Genomic DNA, 16,766 nt, shown 5'->3' on the forward strand with positions numbered 1-16,766 from the left:
GTCTTGTGAGTTTTAAATGATATCCTGTATGTAAAACACTAGCACAGATACTAGCACAGTGTCTGGCATATATAGTAGATACTCAGTAAGTAATCCCAGATAGTAATCACCCTGGTGGCCAAACACAGTAGCTCCCATGTAAAATCCCAGCTACTGGGGAAGCTGAGGCAGGAGGATCACTTGAGGCCAAAGATTCGAGACCAGACCGGGCAACATAGTGAGATAGACGCCCATCTCAAAAAAAGGAAAAAAAAAAAAAAAAGAATTGGCCTGAGGAGACTCTTCTCTAACTCATAAGACCCTTCCTTTTAAAGAGGAAGAAACTGAGGCCCATAAAAAGGGAGAGATTTGGCCAGGGTCTCGGAAATCAGACCCTGATCAGTAGCTGAACCTAGGCTGGAGCTCAAGCCTCCAGAGGAAGGGAAAGGAGAAAAGGAATATTTCAGCTCCCCCAGTTGCTGGGCAGGACACTATCACTTTGCCAGGCTCCTCTTCCTGGGTCCCCACCTCCCTGGACATGCTTGGCCTTCCTCACACCTTCCTCACCTCTGCATTCTCGTGGACCACAGGACAACGCAGAAAGGGAACCGTGCTATTTTATTTGTTATGTGAAAGAGTCTGGGTGCTTGTCAGGTGCAGCTAGATGGTCAGTCCCTGAAGGCAAACAGGAAGCCTAAGAAGACACCCCAAGCAGGATCTTGCCTGGAGGATGCTGCACCAACAATCTGAGACTTCTCTAAGATGTTGAGGACCTCAGTCACTTTGATGCTCCCAATATGATGAAAATCCGCTAAAAGCTGGTTATGTTCATGAGCACACCCCATGAGGAGGAAGGTGGTATTGAGAAATCCTGTAAGGAAGAGAGGGAGAAGTCAGGAACACTTTCAAGACTCAAGAGCCCTGCCTTCAGCCAGGCGCAGTGGCTCACACCTGTAATCCCAGCACTTTGGGAGGCCGAGGCAGGTGGATCACTTGAGGACTTGAGGCCAGGAGTTTGAGACTAGCCTGGCCAAAATGGCAAAACCCCATCTCCCTTAAAAATACAAAAATTAGCCAGGCATGATGGCACATGCCTATAATCCCAGCTACTTAGGAGGCTGGGGTATGAGAATCACTTGAACCTGGGAGGCAGAGGTTGCAGTGAGCCGAGATCGGACCACTGCACTCCAGCCTGGGCAACAGAGCAAGCCTCCCATCTCAAAAAAAAAAAAAAAAAGACCCCTGCCTTCTCCCCAGAGGTCCCTCACAAACCAGAACATCTGCTCTCCCATGAGAGACTTAGGCACCAGGCGCCTTCCCCTTCCTCCTTGGAATTCATGTGCCTGTCCCTTGCAACCCCAATCCCATCTCTGGATCCCACCAGCCTCTCTGAGATGTGAAGGTACTGGACAATGCCTGGCATAGAGTAGGCATTTGATAAACAAAGTTCCTCTCCTCTCACCTGCCTGAAATTTTAAGGTGGAACTGTAACACGTAGAAGCAGCCAAGGGGCAAGAACTAGTGGTGACAAAATTTGGGAGGCAATCCATCATGTGCTCGCCCACACATGTCGGGCAGCTACGGGACGCAGATGTGATAGACTTAGGCGCGCTGGCCTTGAGTTTCACAAAAGGCTCCAAATTGGTGAGGTTGTTGCAGAGATAAGACCGGCAGACGCGACTGTAGGAGGCAATGGACACTCCGGGTGGGGAAACAAGGTAGGAGACTTGCGCGGGGTAAGACGAAGACGAGCTGCAGCCTTTAAAGCCCACAACTCCCCTTGCAGTCCCTGAGGAGCAGAGGATTGAGAGAGCTCGGATCAGTGTCATTGGCCTCACCCAGAGTCCTCCCTCCCCCCAGCTCTTTCTGCAACCACCCTGCCTGTCACAATCTTTGCCTCCCTCCCCAACCCCTGTGTCCACTCAATGCAGCTGCACAGGGCTCAGATGCTGGGGTCTCCATCTGGATCTCCTCATTCTTCCACTGCAGGACCCCCCCAGCCCCCGCTCCTCTCTCCCTTGTGCCCTCCTCCAGGGATCTGTCCACCTCCATTCTACCCACTTACCCAGCCCACACCACAACCAGTGGGGCCCTGCCCCTCTCCTGCCAGTGTCCTGACATTATCCAGAACATAAATGATGGCCAGGCACAGTGGCTTATGCCTGTAATCCTGACACTTTGGGAGGCCAAGGTGGGCAGATCGCTTGAGCTCAGGAGTTTGAGACCAGCCTGGGCAACATAGTAAGAACTCCCCATCTCAAAAAAAATTTAAAAAATATATATATATACACATAGTAACTATGTGGAATTCTAGAGTCCCTCGGTGCTGGGAGTGGAGCTGGGGGTCAGAAAAGCAAGCAAAACGAAATTGATCAAACTTAGACTGCTTCACCTGTCTCAATGAACACTAGTGTCTCTTCGCAGCCCTCTTGCAGCTTACACACCATGTTCCTCATCAGAAGCCACTTCCAGTTATGGAAAGCAACAGCTCTGAATCTTGAGGCTGTTGCCTCATAGCACAAAAGAGCTCCAGCCCCTAAAAAGAGAATGCTCTCCCAGTCATTGGCCCCTCACATCACCTTCTGAGCCCTTGAACTGCCAACCAAGAGTTCAGCCCCCACAGGTCCTGTCCCCAGCGAAACCTAGATACCCAGCCCTCCTTCCACCAGTGACATGAATCCAGCCTCCCACCTTTCTGGGTCTTATAACATCCAGCCCCACAGGACATACGAGGCAGAGTGGAGATGGCCCCTAGGAGGCAGAACAGCTGCACAAGTCTCAAATGCTGGGGTCCCATGGCCCTGTGTCTGGGTCCTGGGTGCTAGAGGTCAGTCTGCAATCCGTTTCAGTCTGGATCCCAAGCTCAGTTCCCGTCAGTCCCCGAATTCTTTGTCCACCTGTCTCTGGGTCACTGTTTCTGGAGCAGAAAGTTGATTGCGTCAGCTTCTAGGACATAGGCTCCCTCAGACCTTCTGGGTCACAGGTCTTCCCATCTCCACTGTCTGCCCTCCAGTCTAACCTGCACCACCCACCATGTTAGCTTCTCAAAACAGGACTCTCACTCTCCCACTTAGGTCCTCCCATTGGACAAGGTGCTGAGCAGAGAATCCTGGCTTATTGATATGCAGGCTGTTCTCCAGCCAGAGGCAATGAGATCAGAGAAACAAATAGATGTTTCAAACTCGTGTGTGTGTGTGTGTGTGTGTGTGTGTGTGTGTAAGTTAACATATCACTAAATAACCCTTGGTTCAACATGGAAATTTAAAAGTATTTAGAACTGAGGTCAGGAGCAGTGGCTCACGCCTGTAATCCCAACATTTTGGGAGGCTAAGGCAGGTGGATCACCTGAGGTCAGGAGTCCAAGACCAGCCTGCCAAAATGGTAAAACCCCATCTCTACTAAAAAATATAAATTAGCCAGGGGTGGTAGCACGAGCCTATAGTCCCAGCTACTCAGGAGGCTGAAGCACGAGAATCACTTGAACCCAGGAGGCGGAGGTTGCAGTGAACCGAGATCGCGCCACTGCACTCCAGCCTGGGCAACAGAGAGAGATTCCATTTCAAAAAAAAAAAAAAGTATTTAGAACTGGATAATAGTAAACATACTACATAACACACACATTCACACAGACATAGACACAGACAGACAGACACACACATACGCACACACACATAAGTGCATGTAAAATCTGCTGAAAACTGAATAAGGTCTGAAGTCTAGGTAAGAGTACTGTACACCAGCCCAGGCATCACGACAAAATGCCATCTCTACAAAAAATACAAAAATTGGCCAGGCATGGTGGCATGCACCTGTGGTCCCAGCTACTTGGGAGGCTGAGGTGAGAGGACCACTTGAGCCCCGGGGATGGAGGTTGCAGTGAGCTATGACTGTACAAACAGTATTGTACAAATGTCAATTTCCTGCTTATATATTATGGTTATATAAGATGCCCCTACAGGGAAACTGGAGGAAGGATCCAAGGGACTCTATGTACCACTTTTGCAACTTCCTGTGAACCAATAATCATTTCAAAATTAAAGGGTTTTTAAAATATATACGGCCGGACGCAGTGGCTCACGCCTATAATCCCAGCACTTTGGGAGGCCGAGGCAGGCAGATCACGAGGTCAGGAGATCAAGACCATCCCGGCTAACACGGTGAAACCCCATCTCTAAAAACACAAAAAATTAGCCAGGCATGGTCGCGGATGCCTGTAGTCCCAGCTACTCGGGAGGCTGAGGCAGGAGAATGGTGTGAACCCGGGAGGCGGAGCTTGCAGTGAGCCAAGATTGCGACACTGCACTCCAGCCTGGAGGACAGAACGAAACTCTGTCTCAAAAAAAAAAAAAAAAAATACATCAAAATTTGAGACACAGCTAAAGCAGTATTTAGAAGTAAATTTATACTTTTAAATACATGTATCAGGAAATATGAAACATTAACAAATAAATATATTCATGAATTAGTTCAAGAAATTGTATAAGGAGCAACAAAGCAATTCTCTCCTACCCAAAAAAGAATGGAAATAAGGATGATAGCAGAAATCAATGAAATAGTAAACAACAACAAAGATTATTACAAAAAAGATCCATTCTATGAAAAGATTTAGTTAGTTCACTGGCAAATCTGATCAAGGGAGAAGATGCAGACCGGCACAGTGGCTCATGCCTCTAATCCCAGTGCTTTGGGAGGCTGAGCCAGGAGGATCCCTTGAGGTCAGGAGTTCAACAGCAGCCTGGGCAACACAGTGGCTCATGCCGGTAATTCCAGTGCTTTGGGAGGCTGAGCCAGGACTGCTCAAGGTCAGCAATTTGAGACCAGCCTGGGCAACACCTTGTCTATATCAAAAAAAAAAAAAGTTTAAAAATTAGCCAAGCATGGGAGTGCCTGTAGTCCTAGCTACTCAGGAGGCTAATGTTGAAGGATGCTTTAGCCTCAAAGCACAAGGTCAGGAGTTCGAGACCAGCCTGGCCAACAAGGTGAAACACTGTCTCTACTAAAAATACAAAAATTAGCCAGGCGTGGTGGTGCGTGCCTGCAGTCCCAGCTACTAGGGAGGCTGAGGTGGGAGGATTGCTTGAACCTGGAAGCCAGAGGTTGCAGCAAGCCGAGATCACGCCACCGCACTCCAGCCTGGGCAACAGAACAAGACCCTGTCTCCAAAAAAAAAAAAAAAAAAAAAAAAAACACACACTGAAGAAATGCACAAACCCAGCAATAACCAAGGAAATGCAATCTGTCAAATTGTACATCTATCAGACTGGTAAGGATCAGAAAGCTGGGAAAAGGCAAGTGTTGGCAGGTATGTGGGGATAAAGGAACCCTTGGCCCCTGATGCTCATGGGGTTATTTGGAGGGCTGGGGAATAAAACACTATTTCTGGACTCTGAGAAACAGAGTTGAGAGTTCTGACCAGGATCTCAGGCCCAAAGCAGCATTGCCGGGGTCTGACACTACATGGTCAAATTGGGTTTATGAATACCCATTTCTAGTATACCCTACATAGGTATTACAAAAATGTCCACCTTCATCTACAAAGGAACATGCACAATAATGCAGCATTTTTTTTTTTTTCTGAGACAGGGTCTTGCTCTGTTGCCCAGGCTGGAGGACAGCTGTGCTTACTGCAGCCCCAACTTGCCAGGCTCAAGCAATCCTCTCACCTCGGCCACCCAAATAGCTGGGACTACAGGTATGCGCCAACACACCCAGCTTTGTAGAGATGCGGTTTTTCCATGTTGCCCCAGCTGTTATCAAACTCCTGGGCTCAAGCAATCCACCCACCTCGGCCTCCCAAAGTGCTGGGATTACAGGCATGAGCTCCCATGCCCAGAGAATGCAGCATTATTGTGGTGATGGTAGGTTGAGATAATGGGAGTTTCCCTCTCTGAGACCAAGTGAATGCAAAACATGCTGGAGATGTACACTATGGAATATCACGCAGGAGTTGAAAGAAGTTGATTAGATGTACACAGGATGTGAGGCAGGGAGCAGTGGCTCACACCTGTAATCCCAGCACTTCGGGAGGCTGAGGTGGGAGGATCACCTGAGGTCAGGAGTTCAAGATCAAGCTGGTCAACATGGCAAAACCTTGACTCTACTAAAAATACAAAAATTAGTCGAGTGTGGTGGTGGGAGCCTGTAATCCCAGCTACTCAAGAGGCTGTGGCAGCAGGAGAATCGCTTGAACCCGGGAGGTGGAGGGTGCAGTAGGCCAACATCATACCATTGCACTCCAGCCTGGGCAATAAGAGTGAAACTCCATCTAAACAAAAAAAAATGTACGCTTCATGACAGAACGACAGAGTGTATACACGGATAGATTGTAAATTCACAGTGCTGATTATTGTAAATAGTATATAACATAATATCACTTGCATAAATTAAAAACTCAAACAGAGGTCGGGTGTGGTCACTCATGCCTGTGATCCCAGCACTTTAGGAGGCCAAGGCAGGCAGATCACTTCAGGCCAGGAGTTCTGGACCAGCCTGGCCAATATGGCAAAACCCCATCTCTAAAAAAAAACAAAACAAAACAAAACAAAACAAAAACACTACACACATCCTGGGAGAACACACACACAAACCAAAAGATACATATTAACCACCTTAGAATGAGAATTGCCTATAAGAAGGTTAGAGAATGAAAGTGGGGAATTGGTGGAAAATAACAGTGTAGGAGCGGGTACAAAGATCACTGACCTTGGCCTCAGAGACCGAGATTGGAATCTTTACCCCTTCATTTACTAGCTGTCCAATTTGTTGAACTCAGAGCCTACCACCTTGTTTATAAAATGGAGTATAATACATCTCATAGGGTCATTGTGAAGATCAATAAAATTATTACCATAAGTATTAAGCAAATGCTAAGATCTTTGTAATTGTTAGTTACCCTGTTCCTCCACCACCATCCCTCCCTCCCACACACACTTCCTCTCACTCTCTCCACTACCTAAAGGATCAAGTTCAACCTCTTTGGCTGGCCTTTAAGCCTCCCCCGAACACACCCCACCCCAACCCAGATAAGCGCCACCCAACCTTTCCAATTTTATCTAGGACAGCTCCCCTGCCCAGCAGTCCAGCTAGAGGTCACGTCGGCCACCTTTTCTGCCTGCAATGCCTCAGACACACGTGCTCTGTAACCCAGAAATCTGTGGCCAAGAAAGGTGCAAAGACCCGCAGAAAAGCTGGGACACAGGAAAGAGAAACAAAGGCTGACAACGGATCTCACGGGGGTGGGGGGGATTAGGCCAATCAGAGAAGATGGCACACGCCAGCCTGAGATGCAGAACAACTGGACCCAACAAGCTGAGTACAAGTGGAGACGCAACCAGAAAAGATTGAAACGAAATCCTCAAGCAAAAAAAAAAAAGATGAAGCAATAGTCAGAGGGGATGTGCCACCCCTACAAAAGACAAACAAATTGATGGAATGGAACCTTGCAGGGAGAGAGAGGACCAGCAGAGAGAGGGAGGCGTAGGAAAATGAGGAGTGGGGCACAAAGGCGGGGCTCTCAGGGAGAAGAGGAGTCGATTTTAGAGGGGGAAAAGAAAAGGACACAGAACTGGCTGCACAGAGAAAAGGGGCCAAGGCAGAGAAGATGGCGGGATGGCGTGAGACGGAGCTCACAGAGATACCCAGAGAAGGCGACGATTACACAGAGGAGCCCCCAGAGGGGTTAACTCTTGAGGAAGATGAACGCGGAGGGTGGAGCCAGCCGGAAATTCAGAAAAACTAGAGGCGTCCCCGGTAGCGAAGGAAGCCGGGAAGGGGCCAGGCTATCAGGATATGAAGCACGGGAGAAAATGGGTCCGAAGAGGGAAAGGGTCCGAGAGAAAGGGAAAATCAGAGATTAGGAAAATCACAACCGACACAAAGACAAGAAGAGACACAAGGAAAGGGGTGCAATCTGAGGAAGGAGGGCCCGGTAAGCAACCCGGTAATCACAGGGCTGGGAGAGAACGCATAAAAGAAGGGTAGCTCGAGTTGTGGGGCACCGGAAGAGACATAACAGAAAACGCGGGCGTCCACGCAGCAAAAACAAGCCACTCGCGAAGTCGAGGTAGAAGGCCAGGGAAGGCCAGAAACGAAGCAACCCGTGCGCAGACCGGGATTGGTCAACGCCCCAGGGGCGGGGCCAGAAGGGCCGTTCCTGGGGGGCGGGGCCAGCCTCGGTCCAATACGGGGTACTCGACGCCCCATTGGCCACCTGCCTCGAAAGGGGAAAGACAGTCTGGGCAAGCAGGACGCGCGGAGGGAGAGGCAGCGGTGGCGCGAGGCTCAACTCGAAGCGCTATTGGCGGGACTGATAGTCTAGCGCGCCAAGAAGCTGGCAGAAGGGAAGGGGCGGGACATCAGTTCAGGATCTCAAACCGCATTGGTCGTCCGCCTCGGCTGAGAGAGGCGATGCTTGAAGTTCATTGGTCCTTGTGAGACAGGGTAAGAAAAGCAGCGCGAGCTTGGCCGTTCCTCTGGCCACTTTCTCGCAGTGTCTTTGGGCGTCTTCTTGACTGAATCTGACTCCATTGGAGGCTGTGGTAACCGTGAACTAGCTGCACGAACACGGCCCCTCCTGCCTTTCCGTCCTCCTCCCTCTTAGCCGGACTCCCTAACCCAGGCATCCCCTCTCCTCCCCCTCGCACCCCTCCCGCTCTCGCGCCCGCTCTCCCCTTCCCTGCCTCGCGGGCCCCTTGGCGCGTTCCCGGTTCCCCACTGGCTCCCTGGGGCACGGGAAGGGGGGAGGGGGACATGCATGAAATTAATTGTTGGTAGTGGGCACAGGAGCAGGAAGCGCTGGACACAGCGACTTCACGTGTTTACACAAAAACCTCAATAACGTGTGAGCGCAAGAGAGACATTAGTGCCCCAAGGAGAAGGTTTTTGGCCCAGATCAGGGCCTAGCACATGACAGGGGCTCAGTAACCATTTGTGGAATGAATGAAGGAGTGAAGGAAAATAACTTCAAAGTGGGGCAGGTGGCGGGTGCGGTGGCTTATGCCTGTAATCCCAACACTTTGGGAGGCCAAAGCAGGCAGCTCACTTGAGGCAGGTCAGGAGTTCAAGACCAGCCTGGCCAACACGGTGAAACCCCATCTCTACTAAAAATACAAAAATTAGACGGGCGTGGTGGCAAAGGCCTGTAATCCCAGATACTCGGGAGGCTGAGGCAGGAGAATTGCTTGAACCCAGGAGGCGGAGGTTGCAGTGAGCTGGGATTGCACCACTGCACTACAGCCTGGGCTACAGAGCGAGACTCCATCTCAAAACAAAAAAAAGAAAGAAAGAAAGTGGGACAGGGGAGCCAAGTGCAGTGGCTCCAACCGTGGTCCCAGCTACTGGGGAGGCTGTGGCAGGAGGATTGCTTGAGCTCAGGAGGTGGAGACTGCAGTGAGCCATGATCACGCCACTGCGCTCCAGCCTGGGCAACAGAGCGAGACCCTGTCAATAAAAAAAAAAAAAGAAAGTGGAGCAGGGAATCCATGAGAATAAGGTAATTATTGGGGGTGCAAGAGAGGGTTCTGATTTAAAGGGGTACAAGAACAAAATAAGACTGAAGGAATGCAAGGAGGCAGTTGCTTTGCAGGGCATAGATGAGACTAAGAATTGAAATTGAACTAAGAATTGAAAGGGGCATAAAACTACTGGTAGGCATTGGATAAATGCATGAGAGTGGGGTGAGCATTGCTGAAGAGGATGCCGGGAAACACTGTTGGGATGGAACAGGGTGCTTGTGAAAAGGGGGTGTAGGACTCTCTGAAGGGGTATGTGAGGACATGAGTAGGTTGGAATCTAGGGTGTGTGGGTGGGTAGGAAGGTGTTCGGATTGAAAGAAAAGAATGTTTGAATTGAAAGAATACAGAATGCCAGGCGCAGCGGCTCATGCCTCTGATCCTAGCACTGTGGGAGGCCAAGGCAGGAGGATCGCTTGAGCCCAGGAGTTCGAGACCAGCCTGGGAAACATAATGAGACCTTGTCTCTATAAAAATAAAAATAAACAATTTAAATTTTTTTTTTTTTTTTGAGACAGAGTCTTGCTCTGTCACCCAGATTAAAGTGCAGTGGTGCGATCACGGCTCACTGCCAGCTCTGCCTCCCGGGTTCACGCCATTCTCCTGCCTCAGCCTCCTGAACAGCTGGGACTACAGGCACCCGCCACCACGCCCAGCTAATTTTTTGTATTTTTAGTAGAGACGGGGTTTCACTGTGTTAGCCAGGATGGTCTCGATCTCCTGACCTTGTGATCCACCCGCCTTGGCCTCCCAAAGTGCTGGGATTACAGGCTTGAGCCACTGCGCCCGGCCTAAAAATTTTTAAATTTAAAAAAAGGGGGGACGGTTGCAGTGGCTCATGGCTGTAATTCCAGCACTTTGGGAGGCTGAGAAGGGCAGATCACTTGAGGCCAGAAGTTTGAGACCAGCCTGGCCAACATGGTGAAACACCATCTCTACTAAACATACCAAAAAAAAAAAAAAAATAGCCGAGCACGGTGGCCCTTGCCTGTAATCCCAGCTACTCAGGAGGCTGAGGCAGGAGAATCGCTTGAACCCGGGAGGTGGAGGTTGCAGCGAGCCAAGATCGTGCCACTGCACTCCAGCCTGGGAGACAGAGTGAGACTCCATCTTAAAAAAAAAAAAAGAAAGAAAGAACACAGAAGAGGAAGAGGAGAGGGGTTTCTGAAGAAGGAAGATACCTGAGAAAGGTCATGGGGTAAAGAGGGGAGAAAGCTGGGGAAGAAGCCAGGATCACGGTGGGGTCTAAAGAGGGGCAGGATGGAGACCTACAGGTGTGGTCTCCAGGGCAGGAGGGTTGTTAGGGGCGGGCCCACCTGGCTATGCTCACCTTCCACTCCTGCCCCTAGATCCATGGAACCCAGTGACATGCCTGCTGGCTACCACTGCCCCTTAGACTCTGCCCCCCAGGATGAGACCAGAGACCCCCAGAGCACAGAGCTGATCCCCAGAAGAGCCATCAGCCGCTCTCCAACCTGCGCCCGCTGCCGCAACCACGGTGTCACTGCCTACCTCAAGGGCCACAAGCGCCTCTGCCTCTTCCAGGCTTGCGAGTGTCACAAATGTGTCCTCATCCTGTGAGTATGAGGTCTGGGAGGGGAGGAGGATGAGCCTCCTCCAAAGGGTGGCTGACCTTTGACTCACAACTCCCCACTTTTAGGGAGCGCCGCAGGGTCATGGCTGCCCAGGTGGCCTTGCGTAGGCAGCAGGAGGCGCAGCTAAAGAAGCACCTGATGAGGAGAGGGGAAGCCTCTCCCAAAGCTCCCAACCACTTCAGAAAGGGAACCACTCAACCACAGGTCCCCCGTGAGTGTCTCTAACCAGCGATGGGGCAGGAGTTTGGGTATAGGAGGCAGATATGGGAAAAAGAGGCCCAGTCCTGCTGCTGAATTGGTGTGCGACCTTGAACTAAGGGTTTCTACTCCCTCGGCCTCGGCTGTCCCAGTGTTGAGAGAATGCAGCGAGTTCTGTGGGTCAAAAACGGGCTAGAGGCCGGGTGCAGTGGCTCACACCTGTAATCCCAGCACTTTGGGAGGCTGAGGCAGGCAGACCATGAGGTCAAGAGATCGAGACCATCCTGGCCAACATGGTGAAACCCCGTCTCTACTAAAAATACAAAAATTAGCTGGGCTTGGTGGCACACGCCTGTAGTCCCAGCTACTCGGGAAGCTGAGGCAGGAGAATCACTTGAACCCAGGAGGCGGAGGTTGTAGTGAGCCAAGATCGCGCCACTGCACTCCAGCCTGGGCGACAGAGCAAGACTCCATCTCAAAAAAAAATGGGTTAGATGGGGGGGATGAGAACTGTCTGGGGTTGGGGTAGGATAGGGGTCAGGAGAAAGGGCTCATTAGAGCTCTCCCTGGTCCTTCACAGCTGGAAAGGAGAACATAGCACCCCAGCCTCAGACACCCCATGGGGCAGTCCTGCTGGCACCGACACCCCCTGGGAAGGTAAGGAGAGGCTGAGGCCTGAGAAAGTGTTCCCCACCCTAGTTCCTACCCAGACCCTTTCTTCTGTGCCCTCAACACCTGGGTTCTAGCCCCAGCCCTGGTTTGCTATGTAATCTGGTCAAATCACTGCTCTTCTCTAGGCAAAATGAGGGGAAAACGAGGGCCTCCCAGCTCCAAAGTTTTGGGGTTCTGCCCGCATCCCAGAGTACACTCAGTCCTTCTCCAGCCTTATACCCAACTCCAGCCTGTGCCCTCTGCCCCTGCAGAACTCCTGTGGGCCTCTGCTGCTCAGCCGTCCCCCGGAAGCCTTGCCCTTGTCCTGGACTCCGGTGCCTCCTGGCCCTTGGGTCCCTGGACACTGGCTGCCTCCAGGCTTCTCCATGCCACCACCAGTGGTGTGCCGCCTGCTGTACCAAGAACCTGCTGTCTCTCTGCCTCCCTTCCCTGGTAAGATGATAATTCAACATTCATTCAACAGATATTTCAGTGCCAATCTGCCACATATTGGAGAGGGAAGAGGAAGAAAGCACAGGTGGGGAGAGGGAGGAAAGAAACTATGACCTTGACCCCATACACTCTGCATTCTTTCATTCTCATTAGGCTTTGACCCTGGCACCTCCCTCCAGCTGCCCACTCATGGGCCCTTCACCACCTGCCCAGGATCTCACCCAGTACTGACAGCTCCTCTTTCTGGAGAGCCCCAAGGGCCCACTAGCCAGCCCCGCACGTGAGTAGGGAGAGAAGGATGTGTATCATGAGCCTAAGCCTCTGCTGTGTCCAACCACAGTGCTGGTGTCCAACCACAGTGGATAATGAAGATGAAAACGTCTCTGACTAATAGGCAAGGCAGAGCTCTCCTAGTACTGCCATTTCCTAGCTGTGATGCTTTGGACAATTATCTTTACCTCTCTGAGCCTGTTTTTCTATCAGTAAATTGGAGACACTATTACTTACCTCTCTGGTTGTTGTAAGAATTAGCAATAATGTATGGAACAGACCTAGCACAGACTCTTTAATGGTAGCTGTTATATCTGCTTAGACAGATTTGATGGGGTAAGATTGCCTGCTGATGTGGGGGGCAGAGATGGTGAGAGCCTCAGAGACCCAGGAGAGGGGCCAGAGGCCATTAGGGAAAGCTTCCCAAACGTGAGCCAAGCTCTCCTTCAAGTTCTATGGGGATTGGGGAAGTGGGGGAATGGGACCCAGACTCTGATAGGTCAGGGACAGTAATCCCAGTCTTCTAGGTGTTTTTTTAAAACTGGCATCAGGTGGGGCCTGGTGGCTCACACCTGTAATCCGAACACTTTGGGAGGCTGAGGTGGGGGGATTACTTGAGGCCAAGAGTTTGAGACCACCTGAGTAACTGAGCGAGACTTCGTCTCTACAAAAAAATTAAAACAGCCAGGAATGGTGGTGCACACCTGTTTTCCTGGATACTTAGGAGGCTGAGGTGGGAAGATGGTGTAGGCCCAGGAGTTCAAGCTTATGGTGAGCTATGATCACACTGCCACTGCACTCAAGCCTAGGTGACAGAGCAAGACCCTGTCTCAAAAAAAAAAAAAAAAGAAAAAGACACTAGTGATTTCCCATAATCCTCACAGTAGCCCTGGGAGGAAAAAGCTGGCAAGGATTTTTACTTTACTGAAAACAAAATAAGTCAAGACACAGCTTAATGGCCCAGCGGGCTCTCAGATTCCCAGATCAAAACATGGCAAAACCCTGCCCCTCTTTCAATGTGTGCATGTCTGTTCATCTGTTTAACCACCCTGGCATCTTCTCTCCTTGTTTCTAGACACTCAACTCTGATACTCCAGCCCTGTGGCACCCCAGACCCTCTTCAGCTACAGCCACAGGTCCTGGGAAAGAAGTGGGATCTAGGGCCCTGGGAGGAGGTTGAGCCTGGGGAAGGAAAAAGCAGGAAACTGAAGGAAGCAGGGGCTGAGGAACACTTAGAGGGTGGGCAGAAGCGGGGGTTCCCAGTCTGCTTGTCTCCCTTTCCCTTGCAGGCCTCTGGAGCCTCTCGCCTGGCCCGGACATCTGGCCCCTCAGAGTGGCAGCTGCAGCAAGAGGCAGCTGAAGCCCTCGTGGGGCTGAAAGATTCATCCCAGGCTCCTCGTGTGACCCCTTCTGTGCCCCCCAACCCTGCCTGGATCTCCCTGCTTCACCCCTGTGGCCCACCAGGTGGGCCATGAAAGGAGGGGATGGATAGGGATGGCTGGGAAATGGAGGTCACTGAAGTACACAGGGACTAACCAAGGAGATGAGGGGGTCGACAGGTTGAACGTCTTCAGGCCCAGGTCCCCAAGCTCCTCAGCCTGGCCCCTGGGATTGCAGTTGAGAGTTATTCAGCGAATCCATTTTATCAGTTTGGCACTCGACAGCAAATTTCTTGATATCAAGGAAAGTGGGGCACTGAGAAAGGCAGGGACTTGCCCAAGGGCATATAGTGAGACAGTGGCAGGGAACCCAATGCTCTGTCTCTGGACCCACGCTGCCTGCTGAAGTCTGAAGTGGGGTCTGGCCTGGGAGGAGGTCTGATAAGTGCCTTCAAGGAGCTTCCGTTCTAGTTAGGGAAACTGGATGCCTTCACAAGGCTCAGTGACAAACCTGGAGAAGACTGGAGGAACCTTGAAGAGTGAGAAAACACCTATGGGGACAGACGGGGAAAGCTGCGAATTCTCTTGTCCAAATAGTGGATCGGGCAAACTGGCCTGGAGGAACTGCTAGAACAGAGGGAAAGGAGGCTGGAGAGGCTTCTGATGCTGGAGATCCGGCATGCCAGGCTTAGGGGTTTAGACCAGCAACTGTACGTGAAGGGGAGCCAGGGAACATTTCTGAACTAAGCAAGCACAAATTCAGAGACCCTGAGCTTTAGAAAGACAAGTGAGTGGCTTTGATGGACGGTTTGGAGGAGGCAAGACTGGAGGTGGGAAAATTAGCAAGGAGGTCTGTGAAATAATCCAGGAGAACAATGATGAGGCCTGGATTGGATTCGGTAAAAAGAGGGGGTTGCTAGAAGGAAAAACGGGTGTGACCTGATCCTGCCCCTTCCTTCTTGCCTGTAGCTCCTGCTGGAGGAAGAGGATTCCAGCCTGTTGGCCCCTGTCTTCGACCCAGCCCAGCCCCCTCTGTTGCTCTGCATATTGGCCGTCTGGGGTCCATCTCCCTCCTGAGCTAGAAACCTGGAGATGGAGGCTGTCTTGCTGTGGCAGGGAGGTGACAGCCTGCTGGCACTGTATACTTAGTGTCTTACTTGGGGATTTATGCATGGAATTTAATGTAGTACAAGCTTCGGGCTTTTTTGTTTGTTTGTTTGTTTGTTTAAGCTTTCAGGTGCTTCATTAGCTTTCAGTTCCTTTGGTCATGTGGGCATTTCCTTGGCTGACAGTGGATATTCTTGTACCCTTCTTGGGTCCTGGGATCTCTTGAAATCCCCAATAAACAGAGAGTTGTGCTATTTAAGCTGACCAGTATCTATAAACGTGTTTTCATGAGTTTACATCCCAGGATTCCATGATTCTGTAAATGCCTATGCACTCATGTCTGTCTCCATGCATGTGAAAACAGGAGAGTGTTTTCATTTTGTGTCTAGGTTTGTGTGAGTAAGCAAGAAATAAACCTTTGTTGTTGTAAGCCACTGAGATTTGGGGATTGTTATCACAGCCTAACCTAGTCTATCCTGACTGACAGAAAGGACTTGTTCAATTCACTTCTCAAAGTGAAAAATCTGTTATCCGATAGCTACTATAGATGAAAACAAACTTGGATTTTTTTCTTTGTCCAAATAAGAAAAAAATGATGTAAAGAAATAGTGGGGGATTTAGTGATTAATTGCCCGGTCTGTGCCAGGCATAGACAGTTTCCAGCTGTCTAGAGGGGCTACAAATCGAAATGCCTACAGGGCTGAACAGATCAAATAAATGAGTAAAGAAGGCCAGATGGACCCTGGCAAACTGAGAATGGATGCCTTGCCTAAGGAGCAGCCTCCTTTTGGCCCTAGCAGATTACTGCCAGGCGGGAATGTGGACTCAGTGTTGCTCCATCTTCTGATTTTTTAAGAGAAACTGGAAAACTAGATTTCCATGTAAAACATGTTAATTTTCAAATGTTGGCTCAGTTTTCTTCTTTAAATTCTATATGTGCCAAATAAAACATATTTTCAGGCTAGCTTTGGCCAATGGAATACCAATTTGATACTTTTCCTGATGGGGAAATTGAGGCTAACAAGAGTAGAAAGAATCGAGTTAGTCTTTATCACAAGTTTTTCCTCAATTAGGGAGGTTCATGTGTCTAAGTTTCGAAGGATCCATAAAAGGTTAAGAAACATGTATTACCATTTATTGAGTGCCCACTCCATTTGATTCACATATCCTCACAGCAACCCTGGAAGTTATGCATGATGGTTCCCATTTTACAAGTGAAGAAACAAGCTTAAAGAGGTAAAGTGATTTGCCCAAGTGTTTCAAGGGAAATTTCTAGGCAGATATCAGAGGAGGGTTCCTTCTCTTTGCCAGGCTCCAAATTAGTTAATAATGTTTATAAAGCATTGGGCCAGGTGTGGTAGCTCACACCTGTAATCCCAGCACTTTGGGAGGCCAAGGCAGGAGGATCGCTTGAGCCCAGGAGTTTGAGACCAGCCTGAGTAACACGGGGAGACCCTGTCTCTATAAAAATAAATAAATAAAAGCATAGAATGAAAGATGCACCACTCCTTTCCCCAATCAGCACTCCAGAAGAGAAATACAAGTCAAGAGTTTTTCAAAAAAGTCTTTTATTTTTCTCCTCAAGATATCATTAAGAATAAGATCTTACCTGCATTTGTTTCTCA

The 16,766-nt window shown here is 50.0% G+C and overlaps 2 protein-coding genes across 19 annotated transcripts; one reads left to right on the top strand and one right to left on the bottom strand.

The window, feature by feature from the left end:
- Positions 1–579: 579 nt before the first annotated feature.
- LYPD4 (LY6/PLAUR domain containing 4) lies at positions 580–8,284 on the bottom strand. 12 transcript variants are annotated; one of them, XM_054463385.2, is made up of 6 exons: positions 7,977–8,154; positions 7,018–7,166; positions 2,671–2,896; positions 2,372–2,515; positions 1,442–1,768; positions 580–850 (listed from the first exon to the last, which is right to left on the bottom strand). In XM_054463385.2, the coding sequence occupies exons 3-6, from the start codon at positions 2,774–2,776 to the stop codon at positions 648–650; spliced, it is 780 nt and encodes a 259-aa protein (XP_054319360.2). In that variant the 5' UTR covers positions 2,777–2,896; positions 7,018–7,166; positions 7,977–8,154; the 3' UTR covers positions 580–647. The 12 variants fall into 12 exon arrangements, with proteins under 12 accessions (XP_054319360.2, XP_054319359.2, XP_054319362.2 ...); XM_054463384.2 differs by having other exon boundaries at positions 7,617–8,154; XM_054463387.2 differs by having other exon boundaries at positions 2,710–2,896; positions 7,617–8,143.
- Positions 8,285–8,416: 132 nt separating this feature from the next.
- Positions 8,417–16,104, top strand: DMRTC2 (DMRT like family C2). Of its 7 annotated transcripts, none has more exons than XM_054463365.2 (9): positions 8,460–9,469; positions 10,838–11,065; positions 11,149–11,294; positions 11,862–11,938; positions 12,205–12,385; positions 12,539–12,665; positions 13,731–13,791; positions 13,945–14,119; positions 15,004–16,104. In XM_054463365.2, exons 1-9 carry the CDS (start codon positions 9,459–9,461, stop codon positions 15,114–15,116), a joined length of 1,119 nt encoding a protein of 372 aa, XP_054319340.1. In that variant the 5' UTR covers positions 8,460–9,458; the 3' UTR covers positions 15,117–16,104. The 7 variants fall into 7 exon arrangements, with proteins under 7 accessions (XP_054319337.1, XP_054319340.1, XP_054319335.1 ...); XM_054463366.2 differs by lacking the exon at positions 8,460–9,469 and adding an exon at positions 10,189–10,686 and having other exon boundaries at positions 15,004–15,770; XM_054463362.2 differs by having other exon boundaries at positions 8,417–8,516; positions 13,731–14,119; positions 15,004–15,770.
- Positions 16,105–16,766: the final 662 nt, after the last annotated feature.

This window comes from Pongo pygmaeus, chromosome 20 (genome assembly GCF_028885625.2).
Source record: "Pongo pygmaeus isolate AG05252 chromosome 20, NHGRI_mPonPyg2-v2.0_pri, whole genome shotgun sequence".
In the NCBI taxonomy this organism is placed as follows: domain Eukaryota; kingdom Metazoa; phylum Chordata; class Mammalia; order Primates; family Hominidae; genus Pongo; species Pongo pygmaeus.